Genomic DNA, 21306 nt, shown 5'->3' on the forward strand with positions numbered 1-21306 from the left:
GTGCACCCTGTTGCGTCGGAGGACATGGTCAATGGTGGAAAGCCTGACACTGTGGATTCCTTCAAAAGTTGCTTTGTTTTTAACAACTCTGTGCTGTATTTCGTGTAGTCTAATGGCATTGTTTTGATGTACCATCTCAACAATGACAGCCAATGTAAAGGAGAGCCTCCTTTATATTTGCAAGGTTATGTATTGAAACATCTGAATACAGTAAACATTCAATGACCATAACAAACAAAACAAAACAAAACAAAACAAAAACTATTACCTGTTCTCTTCTCTGAATCTCCTGATTTTGGTGGCCACAGAGAATCTGCTGAGATTGGATTGCACTCTTTGTCCTGTTTCCTTCATGGTCATTCCATGAACAAGAACATGGTTTATTTCACGGTTGCTCGAATTTCATCTGAAATATTGGTCTTGGTAGTCCTCGTCCTCCTTCTCTTCCTCCCCATCCATCACCTCTTACACAAACTTTTCCTCCTCTGCCTCTCAGATTGTTTCCAACCTTCAACTCACCCGTTCTGCTTGTCCACTCTGAACTGGTTTATAGTAGTTTCATCACACATCATTAGCAATAAGTGTGAACAATAATGAGTTGTTGTGTGTAACTGATGACATCTGTGCTGTTATTGTGTTTAACTAGGTGACAATTGTTTAAGGTTTAGACAAAAGATTGATTGATTCAATAAATAGGTTCAGGCCAACGAACATTTGATAGAGAATGGGTTTTGGTGTGTTAGCAATTCAGAGAAAATATAATACTCAGCATTAAAGTCAAGAGTCTGTGTTACCATTGTTAGCTAGCTACTGTTAGCTTCAGGGACCACAGAGAAAGACTGTCTTTTTATTCTTCACAGAGCTGTGTGTCTTTCTCTGAGAAACATTTTTAGAATCAAAATGCTGCCGAGGTAACTGATTTATCCAGCTCATATCACCTGCTGCTGTTAACACTGACTCTTCACTTGAATGCTGAGTAACAAACTGAGCCTACAGCACTGCTGAGGTAGTTAGCCAGTTAGGTGGGTATATACAGAGGTTTTATTAGTCCTACTGAAAGTCAGTGCCCAAAGATTCCTAATTAACACGGCATTGTTCTAACAGGTTCTAACCTGTGGGATTTTGTAGTTCAATGGTAAAAAGTGAACTCTGATCTTCTGCAGGTGATGTGCATGGTAATCAAATCCAGCTGTGGAAAACACCTGACACCTGACTGAATCAACAAGAAACTGAGACCAAGTGTGTATCTCAGCATCATTTATAAGACAAAACATGACCACATTAATTGGCTAGTTATAACTAAAAACAATATACAACATTGCATTGTAAAACAAGCAAATACATTTAATGTGTGTTTTCTGGGGCTGTAGTCTACCAAAGAAAATTTTTAACAGACTTAGTGCCAACCAGCGTGCAGCTGCCCATATTCATATCATTTCTGAAAATATACACTCAAGCAAGTCTCAAGCATTCAACAGGAAAGTTGACGGAGCTTTCTAACATAGACAAGTTAGCCTACTGTTTTTAGATGATATGGCAGGTTGGTTGTTGCACTGTGATATACAAACTGTAGTTTGCAGAGTTTTACACTTTTGGTCATCTGTTATAAAAAAAACTAGAACTGATCCACACACTGCTGGTCTATGGAGAAACTCCTGAAGTTATTATAATAGAAATTTGGATAAGATTCATTAGACTTGAGTTTGCTTGGATATATTTTATTTTAGTATTTCTGCTCTCTGATAAGTAGGACTTGGTATCGAACCTCAATATTTCTTTGGTGGCAACCAAAAGGTGTCCGTAGCACCAAGTCCAAACAAAAAAGTTTGTATTGAATATATGGTCAGATTTATATTTTTTTTCAGTTATTCTTTGATCAGATAGCTTTGGATTTAAATCTTAGAAAACACAGTATTATTTCGGTGTTGCTCGCCCAAACTTGGGCGCTGTATCAGCACTGGTATTGAAAACATTTTTAACCAATACCCAGCCATACCGATAAGAGTTACATTCTTCAGGAAAACACTGGGTACTTCTAGTTTTGGGCCATCAAATGTTTTATTCTTCTTTAAAAGCATAGGTAACATGGTTACAGTAAGTAGGTAAAGGTACCTGGACTGGCCTCCCATATCAGTCGAACCCCTGTCAACTAACACTCGTACAACACAAATATTCAATAACACATAAAGAACACAGCTCTCACAGATAGTATTCTGTCTTTCAGGTGGTAGAACAAAAATCTATTAGTCTTCCAATGTTTACTCGACATCACATATCACATTTAACAACACACACATAATTAAATTCATAAAACACGTCGTCATCAGAAGAGACAGAGAATAGATCCTTCCACTTTGTGCACTTCTAAGCTCAGACCTTCACTGTCTCATGGTCAAAATTCTGTTTGAGAGGCTTTACGATACCAAAAATAAATCATTGGAACGATTCTGCAGATTGTTGGCTCAAAGTAAGTCTGTATTATACAGTCAGGTGGCAGTTTATCAGGTACAGCTAGCTAAAGCTAATGCAGTCTAATAGAACAGTCCTGTCATAAATCCTCTCTTCATGATGGTTCTGATGTTCAGTTTGCGCTGAAATTCACCTTCTGAGTCTGTGTGTGTACGCGTGTGTCATCATGGCAAAATGTGGTCCTGGAGACATCTACTGTAGCAGGAACTACCACAGAGGTTGTTTTGCGTACTTTGGCAGGTGTTTATGTCGGGAGCCCGACTCCAATTAAGTTATATAGTAAATAAGTTAGACCAAGCAGTTTTCACAGGTACTCTGTCCCTACCGTGGCCGAAAATATTGGATTAATCCTGGAGGGCTATTGATGTAGCATTTTTCTCTTTATGAAAGTAACACCAGTTAGAGAATATTTAACCAACCAATTGAACAGTCGACTGGGAGACTCATTCAACTCCAAAATGATCACACAGTTGAATCAACACCTTTCTAAAACAGTTTCAACAAAAACTGATCATTATAACTTTCATGAAGGAGGAATTATTGCAGGACTGTTGACTATTAGAGTGCATTAGCTTTAGCTTAGGTGTTCCCAATAAAATGCCAACTAATTAGGGTGAACCAAGCCATGAGCAACTGCAACCATTCAAGCCATGCTGAATGGTTAAGAAAACTGCAGAGTGAATCCTTTCTACAAATTGCAGCAAGGTAAAATGTCACTTTTTGATGTGTTGGAGGCGTTCTTGAGTAGCAGGCAGTCTATTGCCTCTCTTGTGCTTGAAGCTTGCAGGTGTGTTTAGTGTTAGGACATAATTTACATACCACATGCCACTATTCTAGCACAAAACGTAGTATTTCATATCCCAAGTGATGTGCAGCAACATAGCAGAGATCGTTTCGGCTTTAGTACTTTTACAGAGTTGGAGTAGACAACATTGCCTCCGTTTCCTCGGGCAGAAAAGCATGAATGATTGGTCTAAGATTGTGAGGAGGGGCACAAACATGTTTTTTGGAGGTTCCATTCCACACAAATGGCAGCAAATTAACAAATAGTGCTGAATATGTCTATATCTTGTTGTGTGACCACCATTTATTGAACAACAGCACTGCTAAATGAAGCACTGCTAATCTCCTTCACAACAAACACCTCTCTGTGGTTCACCAGCGGAAGGCTTTTAATGTGAAGCAGCCGCAGTAGGAAACTGTAGTTTTCATCAGCAGGAACTTAAGATAACTCTGATATATCAGTAAAGCAGTCAGTAAACAGTGAGGTTGATATCTGTTATATGTAAGAACAGAGCATTCTCTCCAGTCCCCATGTTTGGAGCAAGGCACAGCTTTAGTTTTGGGGGGGGGGGGGACCATCACAGGTTTGCCTTGGTCAGTTCTGCTAGCAAGCAGGACCACAAGCCTGCTGTAACCACAGTTATCCCCTGCTGTGAGGCCACGGTGGCAACACATGATCATGGCTTGGCACAGTGTGGTTACAGCAGGCTATGGTGGTCCTGTGGAATAACTGCATTAGATACCTATTCTGACAAATGAGTATGTCACAGATGCAGATGTTGGCTTCTGTTAAAAACCAGGGAAGAACAGCACTCTGAAAAGCTGAGATGATTTCAGAACTGCCGCTATCAGTCAGTTTATCTGTCTGGTAGACAGTGTGAACAACCATCCTGTCAAAAGACAACTGCTTCTATCCATTTAAAGATCCAGAGATGTGACTACCACTTGAGTACAGAAAGTTGTCCAGGCACGGGTTGGGTTTGCTGAGAAGTTACAGAGTTTTGAAGAGTTACTGTAGCTGTTGGCTACTGTGATGAACGTTAGCCGGCCAGCCGGCAGTTTAAGCTTTCATTTTGATTACAAGGGAGAAGTGACTCCCTATTGCTGTATGAAATGTGTTTGTCTTCATGGTAATGCTGCATTCACGTCCTATGAGAATGATCATCAGAACAACCTGACAGTTATTCGTATATTTAAAAAGAGTCCATGAATGTAGATTTCTGTAAAGATCAATGGCTTTTCATTTAGCTCCTTAAATTTAACACATAATTACTACTTTCACACATGCACTTCAACCCTGAACTTTTATAGGACATGACCCAGAGGAACTGCATGTGAGAATGCAAATGTTTGAATCAGCTGAAACGGACTTTAAACAGACTTTACCCTGCCAGCTCCCTAGTAAAAAGTCAGTGTAATATCCGATTGAGCTGATGTGTGAATAGAGTAGGTCATCGTGTGTTGATGATGTTTCTATCCTCCCTCCTGCATGCTCTACACCCAGGCACAACCCCTTGCCTAAACCAAATGAGTATTTCCAGTAGGTGTGAACATGAAAGGACAACTCAGGATAATTTCCAGATAATGTCCAGAGTTCATATGTGAAAACAGCTATTGACTAAGTATGTTAAACATTCCACTGCAAATCAAACATCATATCAATAATAAAACAAACATGCAGCAAGACAGTATTTCCTGCCATAGCTTTCAAGAGCTGTGATCACAAATTATGAGATATTGTGATTAAAATCATTTAGGTTGTTAGCTTTATTTAAAAAGAACATTATTTTCTACAGTTGTCCACGAGTCAACATTAGGGTCGATCGTAATGCTACCCCTAATTAAGCAAGACGTACTTTAGTATTTAACAGCTGAAAGCTAAGGTAAACCCTATGTGAGTATTTTATTGTCAAATATGTGAATCTATCATATTTTGCATAGTTCGTGAACACAGCATACGTGTCCTGTTTTCAGCCAGTTCTGCATATCATTATTGTTCCAGTCAGGAAATACACTGTTGTAAATGTGAGTCCATGAGTTTGTGCAAATGCCTCAGAGTCTGTGACAGTGTCTGTATGCACAAGCCACATGCATTTAGACTGCAAGCGACACATTCAATAAGTTGTCTCAAGTCTTTTTCTTTCATTTGTGCCAGCATAAGCTGTCAACAGCCAATCACATCTTTACTGCACCATACATGGAATGGATGAGCAAACCATCCGCAGTTTTCTCAATGCAATAAATTTAATGCTTTTTTAGTTCAGTTAAAGCTGCATTCATCAACAAATTTTTATCTTAATGAATCAAACATCTATATAATGTGAAAAATGAGACTTGTAGGGATAAAACCACAGAGAATTATCACCAACCCTGCAGAGCTTTTTAGCCTCTTCTAGCTCATTGTTTTGGTTTTACTGTACATTTACTGTACATTTACTACATATAGTTGAGTCTATGTGGTCACATCATGCCCACCAGGTGTTGGTGCAGTCCAAAACAAAGCTACAAGTGAATGGAATTATATTCCTAAAATGACCAGAATGTATCTGAATGTGTCTGCTGGATCTGTAAACAGGTAACTATTTGCTAATGTGCTTTAATTATATCCGGTATGTGTGGATCGACCTCTTTTGGAGCTATTCAGTCCTCTGGTGGCCTAAAATTGAAAAATGGGGCTTTACAAGAACCATAACACTGTTCTTGCATATTTTAGTCCATCTAACTTCATCCCTGCCGACCAAGTTTCAACATCTAACAGTGCTTTAAATTTCTGAATGTATGTCCCATAGTTTCCATGCAGCCATTAGCCATATCTTTCATCATTCATTACCATAAGGTATGAAAATGATCTTTGCATAACTTGCCTGATATGTCACAACTGCATAGCAATGCAGTGCAAATCAGTATGCCCCTACAACTGTCGCATGATTCAACGTATTATGTAACCCAAGCACATAGGACTGCAACTACCTTTTTTCACAAATCGTTTAACTAATTAATTTTTTCAGCTCTACAAGCAAGTTATAAGTCAATACAGAAGTGGCTGTGTGTGCTTGGAAGCTAGAAAAAACATTCAAAACATCTAAGAAACTAGGCTTTTGGAAAATGGCCAGCAGATAAAGCTGGGTCTAAAAGACTGAGACCACTTTCCCATTGGTCTCAGACTTTTGGAGCCCAATGTTACTTTAGATGATTTTATAGTAAATAGGCTAACACATGCAAAAACCCTGGTATGCTTTCGCATTGGAGAGCATTATAAAAGACACGATCTACACTGCAAACATCCTGTTCCTGTTGCAAACCTTGAAGACAGCTTTTGAGAATACATTGAGTCATCAACCTAGGTGCTCACAGTATGAACAAACAAGATCTCTGCAAGATTCTTTCCCCTGTGTCGTCATTCCAATTAACCTAAGTTCATGCCATCAGTCTGTGTGTATTTGTGGAGAAACGTGTGTTTTAATATCGCTGTTGTTGTATAAAACCACCGATCTGCAAGAAAATCAGAAAAAGAGTACTTATTCTCTTATTGGCAGCCTTGTCATGTTAAGGACAAAAAAATTACTACAAATATAAAATAATCATTAAAGCCTTTAAGTCTGGTTAAAGATAAAGGCAGCAAAGTAGTTTTTCCTCAACAGCAGCAATACGCTTTCCTGTAACTGAATCATACTGCACATAATCCTGGTCTGTGTGTGTGGTAGGGTTAGACCAATACAGCTGAAATTGTAAATAAGTAATTGAGTTCATTCACAAATTCAACATCTGGTCATTACCCACTACTCGTCCTCATGGAAGCTGAAACAGTGTGGAGTTTGTATGTCGGTGTAACATGCAGTGAGTGTGATGGTGCTGCTTCATTCCAGGCTTCTCCGTGACAACTGAGGATATTAGGAACATGATCTGATGATAGAGCACCAAAGCACAAACAACGACCATAAATGTTTAAGTGTTCTAAAACCAAATTACTTTGCTGTGGAGCCAAAAGTCCATGAGTACATGATTATCTCCTAAATTCCTAGAAGAACATTAATTCAAAAACTAGACTCTAGTCATGTCATACAAATTTCAACAAAGGAAAATTTTAAGACAGAAATAGGCAGTTTTTCATTCAATAGAGTTCCAGGCAATGGTGTTTTAAAACTTCACAGATGTTTTTTTCTTCATTCTTTCCTATACAGAGGCAAAAGAAAACAGAATTTCCAGGTTCTGCTGCAGAAGTAAAAAAAAGTGATACCAAAAATCCACCAATGTTATATAAAGACAAATTAATGCTGTTGCTTATTTAATATTTACTTAATTAAATAGTCAACTAGTAATAATTTTCTACTAATATCTACAGTCATTGGCTGGCTAACGTACAGTGAAACTGAAGCCTTGAGGTGCTTGTCTTTCTCTGTTTTTATTGGTATCATCAGTCAGACCACACACAAACCCAGGCAAACACACACCCTTGTTTTACTATATTCGTGGGGACCCGCCATTGACATATTCCATTCCCTAGCCCCTTACCCTAACCTTAACCATTAAAAACTAAATTCCTAACCCCAACCCTTACCCTAATGCTAAAACCTAGTCTTAACCCTCAAACAGCCATTTCAACTTGTGGAGTCCAGCATTTTAGTCCCCACAAAGCTTTTAGACCCTGCAAGTATAGTGTGCTTCCAGTTTTCAGACACCAAGAATATAGTAAAACAAGCCCCAATTTAAATGTTCTGGAAAAAAGTTGTGATGTGGACCTTGAATTAAGAATTACTTTGTCAAACTACATTTTTTAGGCCAAGAATGACCTTTCACATGCAATCTAAAAAACATTATCCTGACAACTTCAGTTATTTTCCTTAAGGTTAATACGGAGCTCACTATATGCCATACTAATATACAACCTCAGTGATGTTCCAACTGACATTTCTGGGTGAACTATAGCTTTATCTTTGACTTACATTGTATTGTATAAGTGGTACAGGTGCTATCACTTAATCTCCCTGATTAGACCTCTTCTCAAGACTATGAAATTGAATGACAGCTCCCCCACTCTGTTTAGTTTTGTTGCAACTGTCAGGGCAGGACAGACGTCAGAGGTCTGATCAGAGAGCGCCTGTGGGTTTCTCATGTCAAACATATGGCATCTCAACTCATTGATTGTGTGTGTGTGTGTGTGTGTGTGTGTGTGTGTGTGTGTGTGTGTGTGTGTGTGTGTGTGTGTGTGTGTGTGTGTGTGTGTATGCGTGTGTGTTTGTGTGTGAGACATCAGTCTTATCACAGTTTATCCCTATCCAGTAGCTCCTGTAGTTCATTCTGGATGTCCACTGGCAACTCCAGACGAGGCAGGTCATCCAGACACAGGTCTTCCTGAGCTGGCATTTCCAGTGGTGGCAGCTGGGGGATTGCAATCTCCTTCCCCTTCCCTGTGGTTTTCGTCTCCTGCCCACCCCCAGTTCCCATAGCACCACCTGCTTGCGGTAGCACCCAGAGCTCTGAACGCTCCACAAAGTCTGCCGCCTCGACCGCCTCGGAGCGCAGCCGGGTGTTTTCGGATCGCAGTCGCTTGTTCTCAGCTGCCAGACACTGGTTTTCGTCCATCAGGTGGTTGACCAAGCGCCGCAGGTCCTCGATGGTGGTCTGTTGTTCTTCCAGGCGAGTTTTGTCATCTTTGGTGGTCTTAGATCCAGGGCAGGGTGGAGTCAAAGGTTGACAGCCTCCAGTCTGCCGAGTCTGAAGCTGGTAGAGTAAGGTGTCATACTCTCTCTCCCTGATTCCTCCACACTTTGCAGCCGAAAGGCCTGGGGAGCCATGGGGCTGGAGCTGGCCTGTGGACTGGGCTTGGGTAAGGAGGGCTGGGTTGCTGGAGGGCTGCACCAGGCCATGTTGGGCCTTTGTTGCCTCACGACGAGCTTCTCTCTTCCAGCGCTCTTGGATCAGTCGCTGCTGTTTGATATGACTATCCCTCTGCAGCTCCATGGACAGATGAGCCTACAGACACAAGTATCAACACCAGCAACAGCACTTGCAACATTAACTGGAACATTGACATAGAAAACGGATACAAAGCTAAAATTACATAGCTGTCAGTATGCAGCTTTGTCTGTACATGCTGCTGTGAACTGTACAAGTTTCCCGTTAGGTTTGGTTACTTTAGACCCCTTTAGTGACATCTTTTCTAAAATAGACCTATCAAAAGGGATGTTCCAATCAAGTTATATTGGCCCAGATCCATATCCTCCCTCCTCGAGTATCTGCTGTTACCAAATCAGACCCAATGCTTATATTTCCTTCATTATTGATTAAATAGGTATCTTACACATTGAAATTACAGCTGTTGCGCCACTGAATCTGAAACACCTTATTTTTCATTGGCTACTTGGTTTACTGTTTACTGGAATAGGCTACTGGAGCCTATTCTAGCTGACACTGGGTGAGAGGCAGTGTATGCCCCAGACAGTTCAATCACAGGGCTGACACGTAGAGACAGACAAACCATTCATGCTCACCTTCACACCTTCGGGCAATACAGAGCCGCCAACTAACCTTACCTGTATGTCTTTGGACTGTGGGAGGAAACCGGTGCACCTGCTGGAAACTCATGCAGGCATACGGAGAACATGCAAACTCCGCACAGAAACTACCCAGCTGGCCGGGAGGCTTGAACCTCGAACCTTTCTTGTGGTGAGGCCACAATGCACCATCATGCCACCCACTGTCCAAATTATCTTTCTCATTATTAAAAAAAGATCATGTTTTAATGCTAGAAATTTACTTTAAATTTGCTTAATAGTAGAAGACGATGTATTTCTATTACTTGTGTTTGGTAATAAAAATTTATGAGGATCGCAGAAAGTATTTTTATTAACAGCAAATTAGAAAGATTGTCTCCAGGAAAAAACTGCATTTGAGGGACAAATCCTATCATCAGTAAGTATTTTATGTGTATATGAATTATTACGTCTTATCCAGAAAATTTTTATTTACAATTGTAAAGCTTGGGACTACACTGCTAAGAAAAGTGTAAAGGAGAGGTCCCTTCAGGAATTTAATTTATTGATCATTTTATGATCTCTTTCTGAGATACCATTATATTTATTGGTGATATCTTAGAAAGTTAAAAATTCACAGTGTGTTACACGAATCAAAAGCAAATTTAATACCCTTTTCAAACCTATCAATTTAAACACTGTCTTGTTTTTGACAAGTATATTTTTATTATTCCATAAAAGGCAAGAATGAAGGGGAGCAATTAAAGTCACAAGATAATACAAATTTAAGACCTCCACATTTTTGAAATAGTGAATTCGGGATATTATACCATGGGGCCATATTGTCTTTCAGACAATGTTTGATCCAACTGATTAAAAATATTTGGTTGATGGTGGTGAAATCAAACCAACATTGCAATAAATTCTTATGACTGATTTCCTTTTTGAATATTTACTTTTATTTTTCAATATTAATTTAAACAAGAGTAAATCAATGTGAGCACACATTTTAGCATCTACAAAAGGTGATGAAGCAGGATTTACAAGTCATGAAATACGTACTGCTTTGGAGAGCAGAATACGGCTTTGGATATTTACAAAACGTAGTCAGCAATTAAAACAAATGTTGCTTTTTCTACTTTTGGAGTAATTTACTGTTATCCTGTCAGATAGGTTTCTGCAGTTTGTAATTGCTAAATAATTAAGAGACTTTTTGAGTTCTATGCCATTTACGGATGTCTTGTTAGGGTGTGCATGCATTAATTCATACTTATTCAAATTAATTTTTAGACAAGAGGCATCTGAAAAGCTTTTTAAAGCAACTAAAGTATCACAGATGTGAGTGCCATCATTTAAAAACAAATATGTACCATCTGCCAGTTGACTGATAATTATTTACCTTTCACCCACTGTGACATCTTCAATGCTTGTACAACGAACAAAATACAGGTTGAGTAATTCAGCAGCCAAAAAAGTAAAAAAAGGAGACATAGGGCATCATGTCAGATTGTATCAGAGTTCTAAAATTAATACCAAAACCAAACATTTCTTGAGTTCTTAAAATAAATAGATGCTCAACACCATCAACAGCCTTATAAAAAAAGCTGCACTGATCTATTTAATTTCTGCATATTCAAAGACATCAAGCACTAGCCTAATGTTGTTAGATATACAGATGGGTGACAAATAAAGGAAAAACCTGAATAAATGAGAGGAGAAACATAACAAATGCAGATGCGTCCACACAGGTTCTCTTCATGGTACAGTTAAGCAATTAACATCCAGTCATGCTTTGTAGCATGTATAAAATTCTGAGCAGGCCCAATTGACTCTGATTTTGTATCGAGATGGCAAGAGGAAAAGATCTAAGTGACTTTGAAAGAGGGTTAATTGTTGCGGCATGGATGGCAGGGGCTTAAGTCACAAAGACTAATCAACTGGCTAGTATTTCAATAGTAAGTGACTAAAGTGACATCTGTGTTTAGATTATTGGGAACGACATCAGTAAATAGGGTCAGAAATTGCAGTCAACGGCACACATTAGATGACCGTGATGCTCTTGCATTAGTTCAATATGTAAGGAAAAAGAGAAGAGCAACTCTTTCCCAGGTGACTGAGAATGCCATTAAAGCATGTGATTAGACTGTGTCAGTAAAAAAAAGTCCGTCGACAATTACACAGAGATGGATATTATAGTGGGGTTGCAGTGCCCCTAATTACAAAGATGAATGTACATTTGGGAGTTCAGTGGTGCAAAAACCATAGGCACTGGAGGCATCTACAGAGATGTGGCAAAAAGGGAGACTTCTGTCTTCCTGACTGAAGGCTTTGACAACAGTGCTTTAATATCAGTTAAGATAAGAGCATGAATGGTGAACAGAAGATTTGCACCAGATCATGGAACTCACTGAACACACACACACACACACACACACACACACACACACACACACACACACACACACACACACACACACACACACACACACACACACACACACACACACACACACACACACACACACACACACACACACACACACACACACACACACAGAGTGTCTCACCTGCTCACACACTGTTGTTTTCATTGCATCTGTCAAAAGGTCTGGGGGAGAAACAGAAACATAGAATTGAGCAACTTCGCAAGTCCAACAACTTTGCCTGTGCCTCCGTGAGTTCACCTTTCATTCAAGTTTCACTACCAACGTAAGTAGAACCTGCAATTTTTGTACAAATAGGCAAACAATAAATGCTCTACAATACATTACATCATTTTAAACTCAAAGAATGAATGATATGGTAACCTGCATCAATACTATGAGGCATGCAGTTTTATGCATACATTGTAGTCAGAGAGTAATTCAGACAGCAAAACGTTGTCATGTCGGTTCTTTACCCCAGCTACGCACTGGAAATGAGACAATGATTTTGAAGTTAAGAAGTTGTCTCTTAGCATTCATCTGAGGGTGTTCACATCCATATCAGATAAACAGTGTAGGAACTATGGCCCTTTTGATTCGTAGCATCCCGACTGCAGGTTCTAGGTTGATTTACCAGTATGTTTAGGCTGCATTGTCTTAAAATTGGGGGACTATGCATATATGGGCTGTAAATGCTACACAGTTCACCTATACTAAACACAACAAAAATTAAAAATTATTTACAGAATTATAATAGTTGTGAAATGGAGTGGTGGTGGTGGTGGGGGTTCATAGCCAATAATCTTCGGCCGAGAGAATGATGTGCTGCTGCCTCTGAATATCCATTCACTATACCAGACAGCGATGGGTGATATGAGGAGGGACTCGACGATGGCAGCGTACAACTGGATTCACACTGAGAAAATCCATAACATGAACTGGAAAAAGTTCTGAATTCTAGGAGAGTTACCATGGAATTAACCCTTTGAGAAACCTTCATGAACAAAGGCCATAGTCATTTAGCTCTGTAATCCTCTCCTTTTGGGGACAGTGACTATGGTGGAGTGACTGTTTGCCACAGTGTTTTAAAGTGGAAGATTTCTGGGTTTTCTGCTTGCTGAACAGTTTTCACTCCTCTTCAGTCTTTATTGTTAGCAATGGTTGGGTGGTGGGATGGTGTTCTTTGTCAAAAGGGATTTGAAGAGGTGACTGTGTGTGTGTAGTGGGAGGTGTGAAGTGGAGTGGACATGGAATGGGGGAATGAATGTGGAATCGGGGGGTCCAGATTGAGCTTTTAGCCCCCTTTCACACAGGACAAAAAACCCACTGACACCCACTAACATCTGGCTTTTGTCTTCAGTGGGAAAGGGTATATTCGGCATTCATTCCTGGGTCAAATGACTCTGAAGTAGTCACGGGTATTTATTGGCTCCAGCTCCGATCAGCAGTATTTGAAACATAACACCCAAGTGGACACGCTACTTTTCACCCCTTTTCCGGTGCACTGCTATGACACACGTCGAAGTTCCAGACGTTGGCACGTAAATTTCCAGGAACATTTAATGTTTTGTTTTTTTTTACAGTCTAGGGGAACAACACTCAAAAGCAATTTTGTTCCTCACATGCAACACCACACTATGCAACAGTGGCAAGGCAGCGAGATGAGAGTAAGTAAGCAACCATTGTACTTAGTCACAGGACTTTATGCTAATGTGTTCTGTTTACTAATCCTGTTTTCCAGCGCATTTGTGATGTTGAATGTGACACACCAGAAAAAAAAGAAACTTACAGACAACCTTTCTAGTAAATGGAAAGGAGTCAATCACCTTTTTTCAGTCAGCTGACCTCTATATACAATCTAATTTTGGTGATAAAAAGAGTATTTGTCTTTTGAACCTGCAGTAGAACTTTTTCAGTTTGTCTGCCAGCTGACGGTCTTCTATGGAGTGTGTATGTGTGTGTGTGGGGGGTTTCCTTTTGTCATTGGTGGTTTCTTGAAGGCCTTTCCAAGCTGAAGATGATTTTCCTTTCCTTCAGCTTCTCAGCATGCATCTCCTTGGCTGCTCTAATTCATCTCCTCAGCCTGTTCTTCACATTCCTGCAAAGGTTCTTATCTCCACTCCTGTAGGCCTCATCCCTGGCTTAGCAGAGCTGTCTGAGTTCTGCAGTAAACCATTGCTTATCGTTGTTGTACTTGACCTGGGTCCTGGTGGGGATATAGTTGTCCTCGCAGAAACTGATATAAGATAACATTGGCTATGTACTCATCCTAATCAGTTGATGTCTTTCTGAAAATCATCCCGATAGTGCAGTCCAGGCATGACTGTAGATCTTCAATGCCCTTCCTTGTCCAACTTTTCACTGTTTTCACTCACCACAGGCTTGGCACTTTTAAACTTCTGACTATAGGTTGGGATTAGGTGAATTAAACAGTAATCCAGAGCTGCACAGGGAACAGAGCAATATGCGTCGTTTCTGGATGTGCAGAGAGGTCCTAGTTCGCCAACTTTGTTGTTGAGGGAATGAAGATTTGTGAGAAATATGCTCTGGAGAGGTATGGATTATTCCCATTGATGAAGGTACACAAGCGTTCCAGAATGTCCAAATAGTTCAGGGAATAAGAAAAAAAAGTTTTGATGTGTGGAGTAATAGAAAGACCAATGTTTATGAGCTTGTCTCTCAGAAAAGTGATCGTATTGGGGATGCTATAAACACTCAAAATAAGCAAAAACAGGACAAAAACATAAGATCATCACACTGTGACTGCCATCTGTAGCACAATCTTGCTTCATAGATAACATGATGATGGTAGTTTCATTTCTAAAACAAAACAATGAAAACCTATCACTGTTCTGGTTCCACTGACGTGCACACTCTGAATGGCAGCCTAAGCTAACAGCTCTTCTGAAAAAGAGGAAAAAAAAAAAAAAAATACACTTATTTCGTCCTGTTAAACAGTCAAAACATTCAAATACACAATTTCTTGATAATACTTGAACTGGTAAGTGGGGCAAGAATGGGAAAAAGGGATGGAATAAAAAAAAAACACCACTGAAGAGCCTGCAAACAAACACAGAGACCAGCTCTCCTACAAAGGCACAAAATGGCGAAGCGATGCAGCAAGTTTAACAGAAGTTTTAGAGGAGATACGGGACTTTCACAAAGAAACAAACAACCACTTAACAATATTAAATCCAAACTCACCAACGTAAATCAAAAAAATCGTGGAGGCAGAGACGCAAATTGAAAAGGTGGAAGACCGCGATCAAAAGGTGAAACAGTTGCTAAGCATGATGATAAAATTGATGAATCAACAATAAAATACTCGACTAAGAAGGGAGATCTCAATGGGAGAATATGAGGATTTAACTCTTCCCAAAGGAGCTGAAGGGTTCCCTGACTATGGAGCTTGACACTGAAAGAGCACACCGTGTGCTCGCCCCGAGACCTTCAGGGGACAGGGAAAACAGGCCACGGTCAAATATAGTCAGATTTCTCCGCTAAAAACCAAAGACAAGACTCTGCGCAAGGCCTGGGGAAAGACAAAGGTGTTTTTGGATGAGAGGCTAATATACTTTGATCAGATCAAAACTACCCTGCAGCAGTCCTGCAGAAGCGTAAGGAATAAACTGAAGCAAATTGAGTGTTAAAACAGAGAAAGATCTATATCACATCGAGGGAGAGCCTGGCTGAGCAGCTATCCCGCTCTGCCTGGGAAACGGTGGCAGGACCGAGACAGCAGGGGACGGGAAAAGAGCAGGAGCAGAGTATCAGGGAGAGACAGCGAGTTTTCAGAAGACAGCCATCATCTCCCCTTGAAGAGTTGTAAGTCCTGATTAACCTTTATAAATGTTGATAAGCTAAACAAAATCTAAAATAGATGGTGATATACTGGATAAAGAAATACAAACGGTAAGGTGGATTCTCTATTACTTTATTTTATCTTATTTTCTGTATTCACTCCTTTTCCCCCATTTAACTGAGAACATAAACATGGGAGGAATACACGGGGAAGTCTTTGCCATGTAAAGGATACAGACATTTTTTTTTAAAGATTGTTATTTTGCAGCACAGATGAGAGCTATGATATAATGGTGCAACCAATCATATAATGCTCAATGGAAAAACATTGAAGGGAAATTACTTTCCATCCCCATACAGGCAGTCTTGATAACAACCTACAGTTACATAGTTAGTTACATAAGTACTATAGATAACACATAGGTGAAATGGACTTTTAAAGTATGAAAAACTATTATAAAAGAATATACACAACAGGGAGATATTGCAATTCTTAAATTATGTGCACATGACTCAGACTTAAATAAATGTGATACTAGATTTAAGGAAGGTAAAGCTAAAGGAATAATGTTCTTGTGCAATATAATGAAAGTAGGAACACTGCTCAGTTTTGAAATGCTTAAAGAGGAACATTTGTCAGAAAAACAACACTTTTATCGGTACCTACAGATTGGACATTGTTACTAAGAAGGTGAAAAACGCAACCAAGGCAAGTTCTTGTCTGATCGAACTGTTTAGAAAAGCATTTAATTCAGATGCTGATAGTAGAATCATTTCATGCATATATAAGGGTCTGTCAATTCTTAAAACACAACTGACTTCATATATTAAAACAAAATGGGAGAAGGAAGGAGGGATACTTATATCTAAGGAAAAATGGACAACAATATAGAGGTACCAATTTTTGTGTCTTGTCCAAGGACACTTCAACATGCACCCACAGCTCTGTATGACATGTAGTCCATATTATGTACTTGTTTTAGAGTAGCTATACTGAAAGGTGGGGAGAGTGTCACAGACAGTGTCAGTGTCATAAAACCTACCTGCTGCTTTTCGATGGCAGGAGATGGCCTCTTCATACTTTCCCGCTGCTACCAAACGGTCTGCCCTCCTGCACTGCTGATGAGCCTGAAGAGAGGGCAAACACATGGAGGGAACAAGGGGGGATGGAGGAGAAGAGTAAAGAAAGAATTGGTTAGGTTAGAGATATCATAAAAGGAAGACAAGGAGTGCAATGCATTACAAAAAATTTTAAAGTGGGAGTGGAGAGCCCAGAATTTAGGAAACAAAAATCAGAGGAAGCAAGTGGAAAAGAAGGAAGGAAGAAAGGAGAGAGAGGTGGACAAAGGGCAGAAGTTGTTTAGTTCACTGATTTTAACATAAAGCAGAAAGAATAATGACTGAGAATGACAATGAGCTGAAAGAAAGAGAAAAAATTAATCAGCAACTATTTTTATATAATAATTGTTTCAACTATTTTATAAAGCAAAAATACCAAATATTCCAGAGCTCTATGGCACTTGTATATGCAAGTGAAAATTGCAGTGTGTGAATGTGAAAAATTATTTGGGTGCACCAGTGCGAGTTCTAAACAGGTTCTCAAATTGTAAGGAGCGGTAGCAGATTATCTGTACTTGAAGAGACCTGTGATTTTAGCAGATTGGAAAATAGAGTTTTGGTATTTATGGTGCATGCAGCTTCTCCTATCCGTCTCTCTCCTCTGCTCTCTGTCCCCTCTGCCCCTTTCAGACAGGACAAAAAACTCAATAACACCTACTAACATCTTGCTTTTGTCTTCAGTGGGAAAAGGAAAAATCGCATTCATTCCCAAGTCAAGTGACTCTGCAGTAGTCAAGGGTTTTTTTCAGTTCCAGCTCTGATCGACAGTGATGGAAAAATGACACATGGGTGGACACGCTAATTTTTGCCCCTTTTCCGGCGCGATGCTATGAAACCCGTTGACGATGCGTAAATAGCCAGTAAGATTTATTATTTTTTAGTTTATGTGGCATCTCAGCTACAAATTCCATCCCTCTCTGTTCGAGCAGCGCTCGAACATCGTTCAGTTGACATTGAGTTTGAAAAGACTGAAGTAAAAGATATAAAAAATTAACTGCAGTAACATAGTCACTGCTTTCTACTAACCTTGTTTACCAGCACCTTTGTGATGTCAAACATGACATCACAAGAATTTAAAAAGACAAAACAAAACAGACAGGCAAACTCGTCTATTGGCAATGGGAAAGGAGTCAATTACTTTTTTTTAAGCGCGTTTACCCACATTTACGCACTAATTTTGATGTTAAAAGGGTATGTGTCTGTAGCAACTTTTATACAGCCTGCTCAAAGCGGGAATGTTTGGCCTCTATTCCACCTTGCCGATCTATTTAAAAGGTACCAACACAGAATGGGGAATGTTCCACCTTTAAGCAGGCAGTGGCGGTAATACAGAGCCTAATTGATGCCTGTGAAAGGACAGGACAGACGCCAACATTGTTGTGTTACATGTCACGCCTTTGATTCTGTCTATCTATCTATCTATATATATATATATATATATATCTATCTATATATATATATATATATATATATATATATATAGATAGATAGAGATATAGATATATATAAATAAATATAGATATATATATATATATATATATATATAGATAGAGATATAGATATATATAAATAAATATATATATATATCTATATCTAAATATCTATATATCTATATCTATATCTAAATATCTATATATCTATATCTATATCTAAATATCTATATATCTATATCTATATCTAAATATCTATATATCTATATCTCTCTCTCTCTCTCTATATATATATATATATATATATATATATATCTATATCTATATCTATCTATCTCTATCTATATATCTATATCTATCTATATCTATATATCTATCTATATCTATCTATATCTATATCTATCTATATCTATCTATACATATACATATACATATACATATACGAGAGCTACCCACAATCGCGTTATTACAAAGACAATTGCCAAGTAGTGGGTTACTACAATAACCAACTCATCCATGGCATTTCATTGTCCTGCTCTGTGTGTGGTCTTGGTCCTGTTGGCGTGCTGCAGTGCAACACTTCCTATTGGTGCTAGGGGCGGCCCTTGACACGATATATGACTCAATGTGGTCCTGTGGTGATAGTGTTTTTTCAGCTTTATGCATTTTGTATGTTTAATGTTAAATGTTTACTGTTTAAGAAGAGAGATGCATTAATGTTATATTTAAAAAAAAACCTGTGCCCCTAAAATTTTTCATTTAGGAGCTCCAGTGCTTCTAAATCGATGCATAGAGCTCTGTATTCCCTGGTTCCTCCTTCTCAAATTTGAGAATCTGATGCATTTCATTGTCATATATGATAATGAAAACTGAATGAATTGGATAAAATGAGCAATTTTAAAGATTTTACCTTGAGGTGTTAAATCATATTTTCGGAGACATTTAAAGGTCAAAATGATTATTTGAGAAAATGATTGCAGATTAATAAAGTTGCGGCCTTATTTTGCTAGAAAAAAATGTATTTTACCATATTACCATAGAAAAGCCAGGTCTAGCTACACAGCTCTATACATTTTCAAGGTAATATTTCTGGGATAAGATAATGACCATTGGAATCCTTGATTGCATTAAAGGATTTTAAAAGATAAAATTAATTAATTAATTAATTATTAATAACTAAATAAGTAATTTTAAAAAAAAGACAAATTTTACAAATTGCCCAAGATGTTTGATACACTCACAATATATCTCTATGAGCTTTTTGAAATTTTTAGACATCGTGGACAAAGCCAACTTACACAATTTGGATGACTTGTATTTGTTTGCAAATGAGAATGTGCATCTGCTTATGCAGAGGACGTCAGTTTAGTAAGCAGTCCTTCAGTGTGGCACAGGAAACATTGGTGTACTTGGTGCTAAAAGAATGATGCCACCTCTCCACCTCCAAGACCACCTCTGAATGTGGTCTGAGTGATTGGATCTCAAATGTGTCCTCAATGCATCTTGGGTGCGTTCACACCTGTACTTAGAGCTGTCCATTTGGGATCAGATCACTTGAGATACATGCTAATGCCTGGTATGAACAGAGCCAAAGATTGCCAGGAATTTGCCGGGAAAAAAAAAAAAAGATGCTCTTCTCTGTAGTTTGGATGTTATGATAATACATGAGAGACACAAAATGAGGCTATCAACCACTATCATCAAAACACCAAATGAGGGAATATCTTTTGGAAAAATTGTGTTCATACCTCCTGTAGAGTTCCAGAGACTTGGAGAATCTATGACAAGAAGCATTGAAGCTGTTCTGGAGGCTCATGAAATAACACCTTACTAATACATTTTGAGTTCTTTTTTCCTTTCATTCGTCACTCATCTCTATATAAAGGTTGCTACTAATATTTCTAAATGTCCTTAATAAAATATTATAATGCTGATTATAATGCTAAAAACAAAATTGCTGTATATTCAGAGCAGATAACTTGTCGTCAGGGGATTGCTACTGTCATCTCCAAATTTTAGAGATTAAATAAATTGAGGTGACATTTCGTTTCATTGGTAGAGGATGGGAACAGTGTAGCCATAACATTTTAAAATAATCTGCCGAAAGAGGGTTGTCATCAAACGGCATTGCGAACAAGTAAACTAGTAACACATTCGTCCCTCGCTGTTAACAATAACTTTTAACATTATACAGCTGTAACAGAATAAAAACATGACAATAGTAACTCCAGTTTCACAAGTCTTAATGCTCATTCCATCGAGGACAAACAAACAACACATACCATGTGTAGCATGTGCAGTCCAGCAGGCAACAACAGGAACAAGGCAAACAAGCCACTAAATTACTATGGGAGCTAGCTAATGTGGCTTACCTATACAACCCCCTAGCTACAGTAACGTTAGCCTGTTATTGCAACATCGAGACCGAAACTTACGAGGTTAAGCGGGCTGTCTACGACCTCCATGGAGTTAATTCTTCGAAGGTTTGCACTACATGAAATGTGTCTCTGTCCTACACGGACTGTCATTCGCACTGCGATTAAAACTTTTTAAAAAAACAGTTATAAGAAAATTGCTGTCAGGGAAGCACAGTCGCCTCCACAGCTAAAGCTGCGTCAACACGTCGTGACGTTAAAGCCGTTTTGGTCAAAAGATTTGCTGCGTCAACTTACCGGAAATAGAAATGTTCTAAACTCAAAAGCTTTAAAAAATAATAGCGTCGACATTTTTTGCAACAGTCTAGGCATAATGCTTACAAACGCGTGTCGGATTGGCCCAAACACATCTATATTTCTTTACACAGAACAG

At 38.9% G+C, this 21306-nt stretch overlaps 1 protein-coding gene across 2 annotated transcripts; it reads right to left on the bottom strand.

Moving 5' to 3' along the window:
- Positions 1–1344: 1344 nt before the first annotated feature.
- On the bottom strand, positions 1345–21158 carry nrbf2b (nuclear receptor binding factor 2b). 2 transcript variants are annotated; one of them, XM_040134434.1, is made up of 4 exons: positions 20781–20872; positions 16993–17077; positions 12293–12333; positions 1345–9225 (listed from the first exon to the last, which is right to left on the bottom strand). In XM_040134434.1, the coding sequence occupies exons 1-4, from the start codon at positions 20790–20792 to the stop codon at positions 8512–8514; spliced, it is 852 nt and encodes a 283-aa protein (XP_039990368.1). In that variant the 5' UTR covers positions 20793–20872; the 3' UTR covers positions 1345–8511. The 2 variants fall into 2 exon arrangements, with proteins under 2 accessions (XP_039990368.1, XP_039990367.1); XM_040134433.1 differs by lacking the exon at positions 20781–20872 and adding an exon at positions 20934–21158 and having other exon boundaries at positions 1346–9225.
- Positions 21159–21306: the final 148 nt, after the last annotated feature.

Source organism: Xiphias gladius, chromosome 9 (genome assembly GCF_016859285.1).
Source record: "Xiphias gladius isolate SHS-SW01 ecotype Sanya breed wild chromosome 9, ASM1685928v1, whole genome shotgun sequence".
NCBI classification, from domain to species: domain Eukaryota; kingdom Metazoa; phylum Chordata; class Actinopteri; order Istiophoriformes; family Xiphiidae; genus Xiphias; species Xiphias gladius.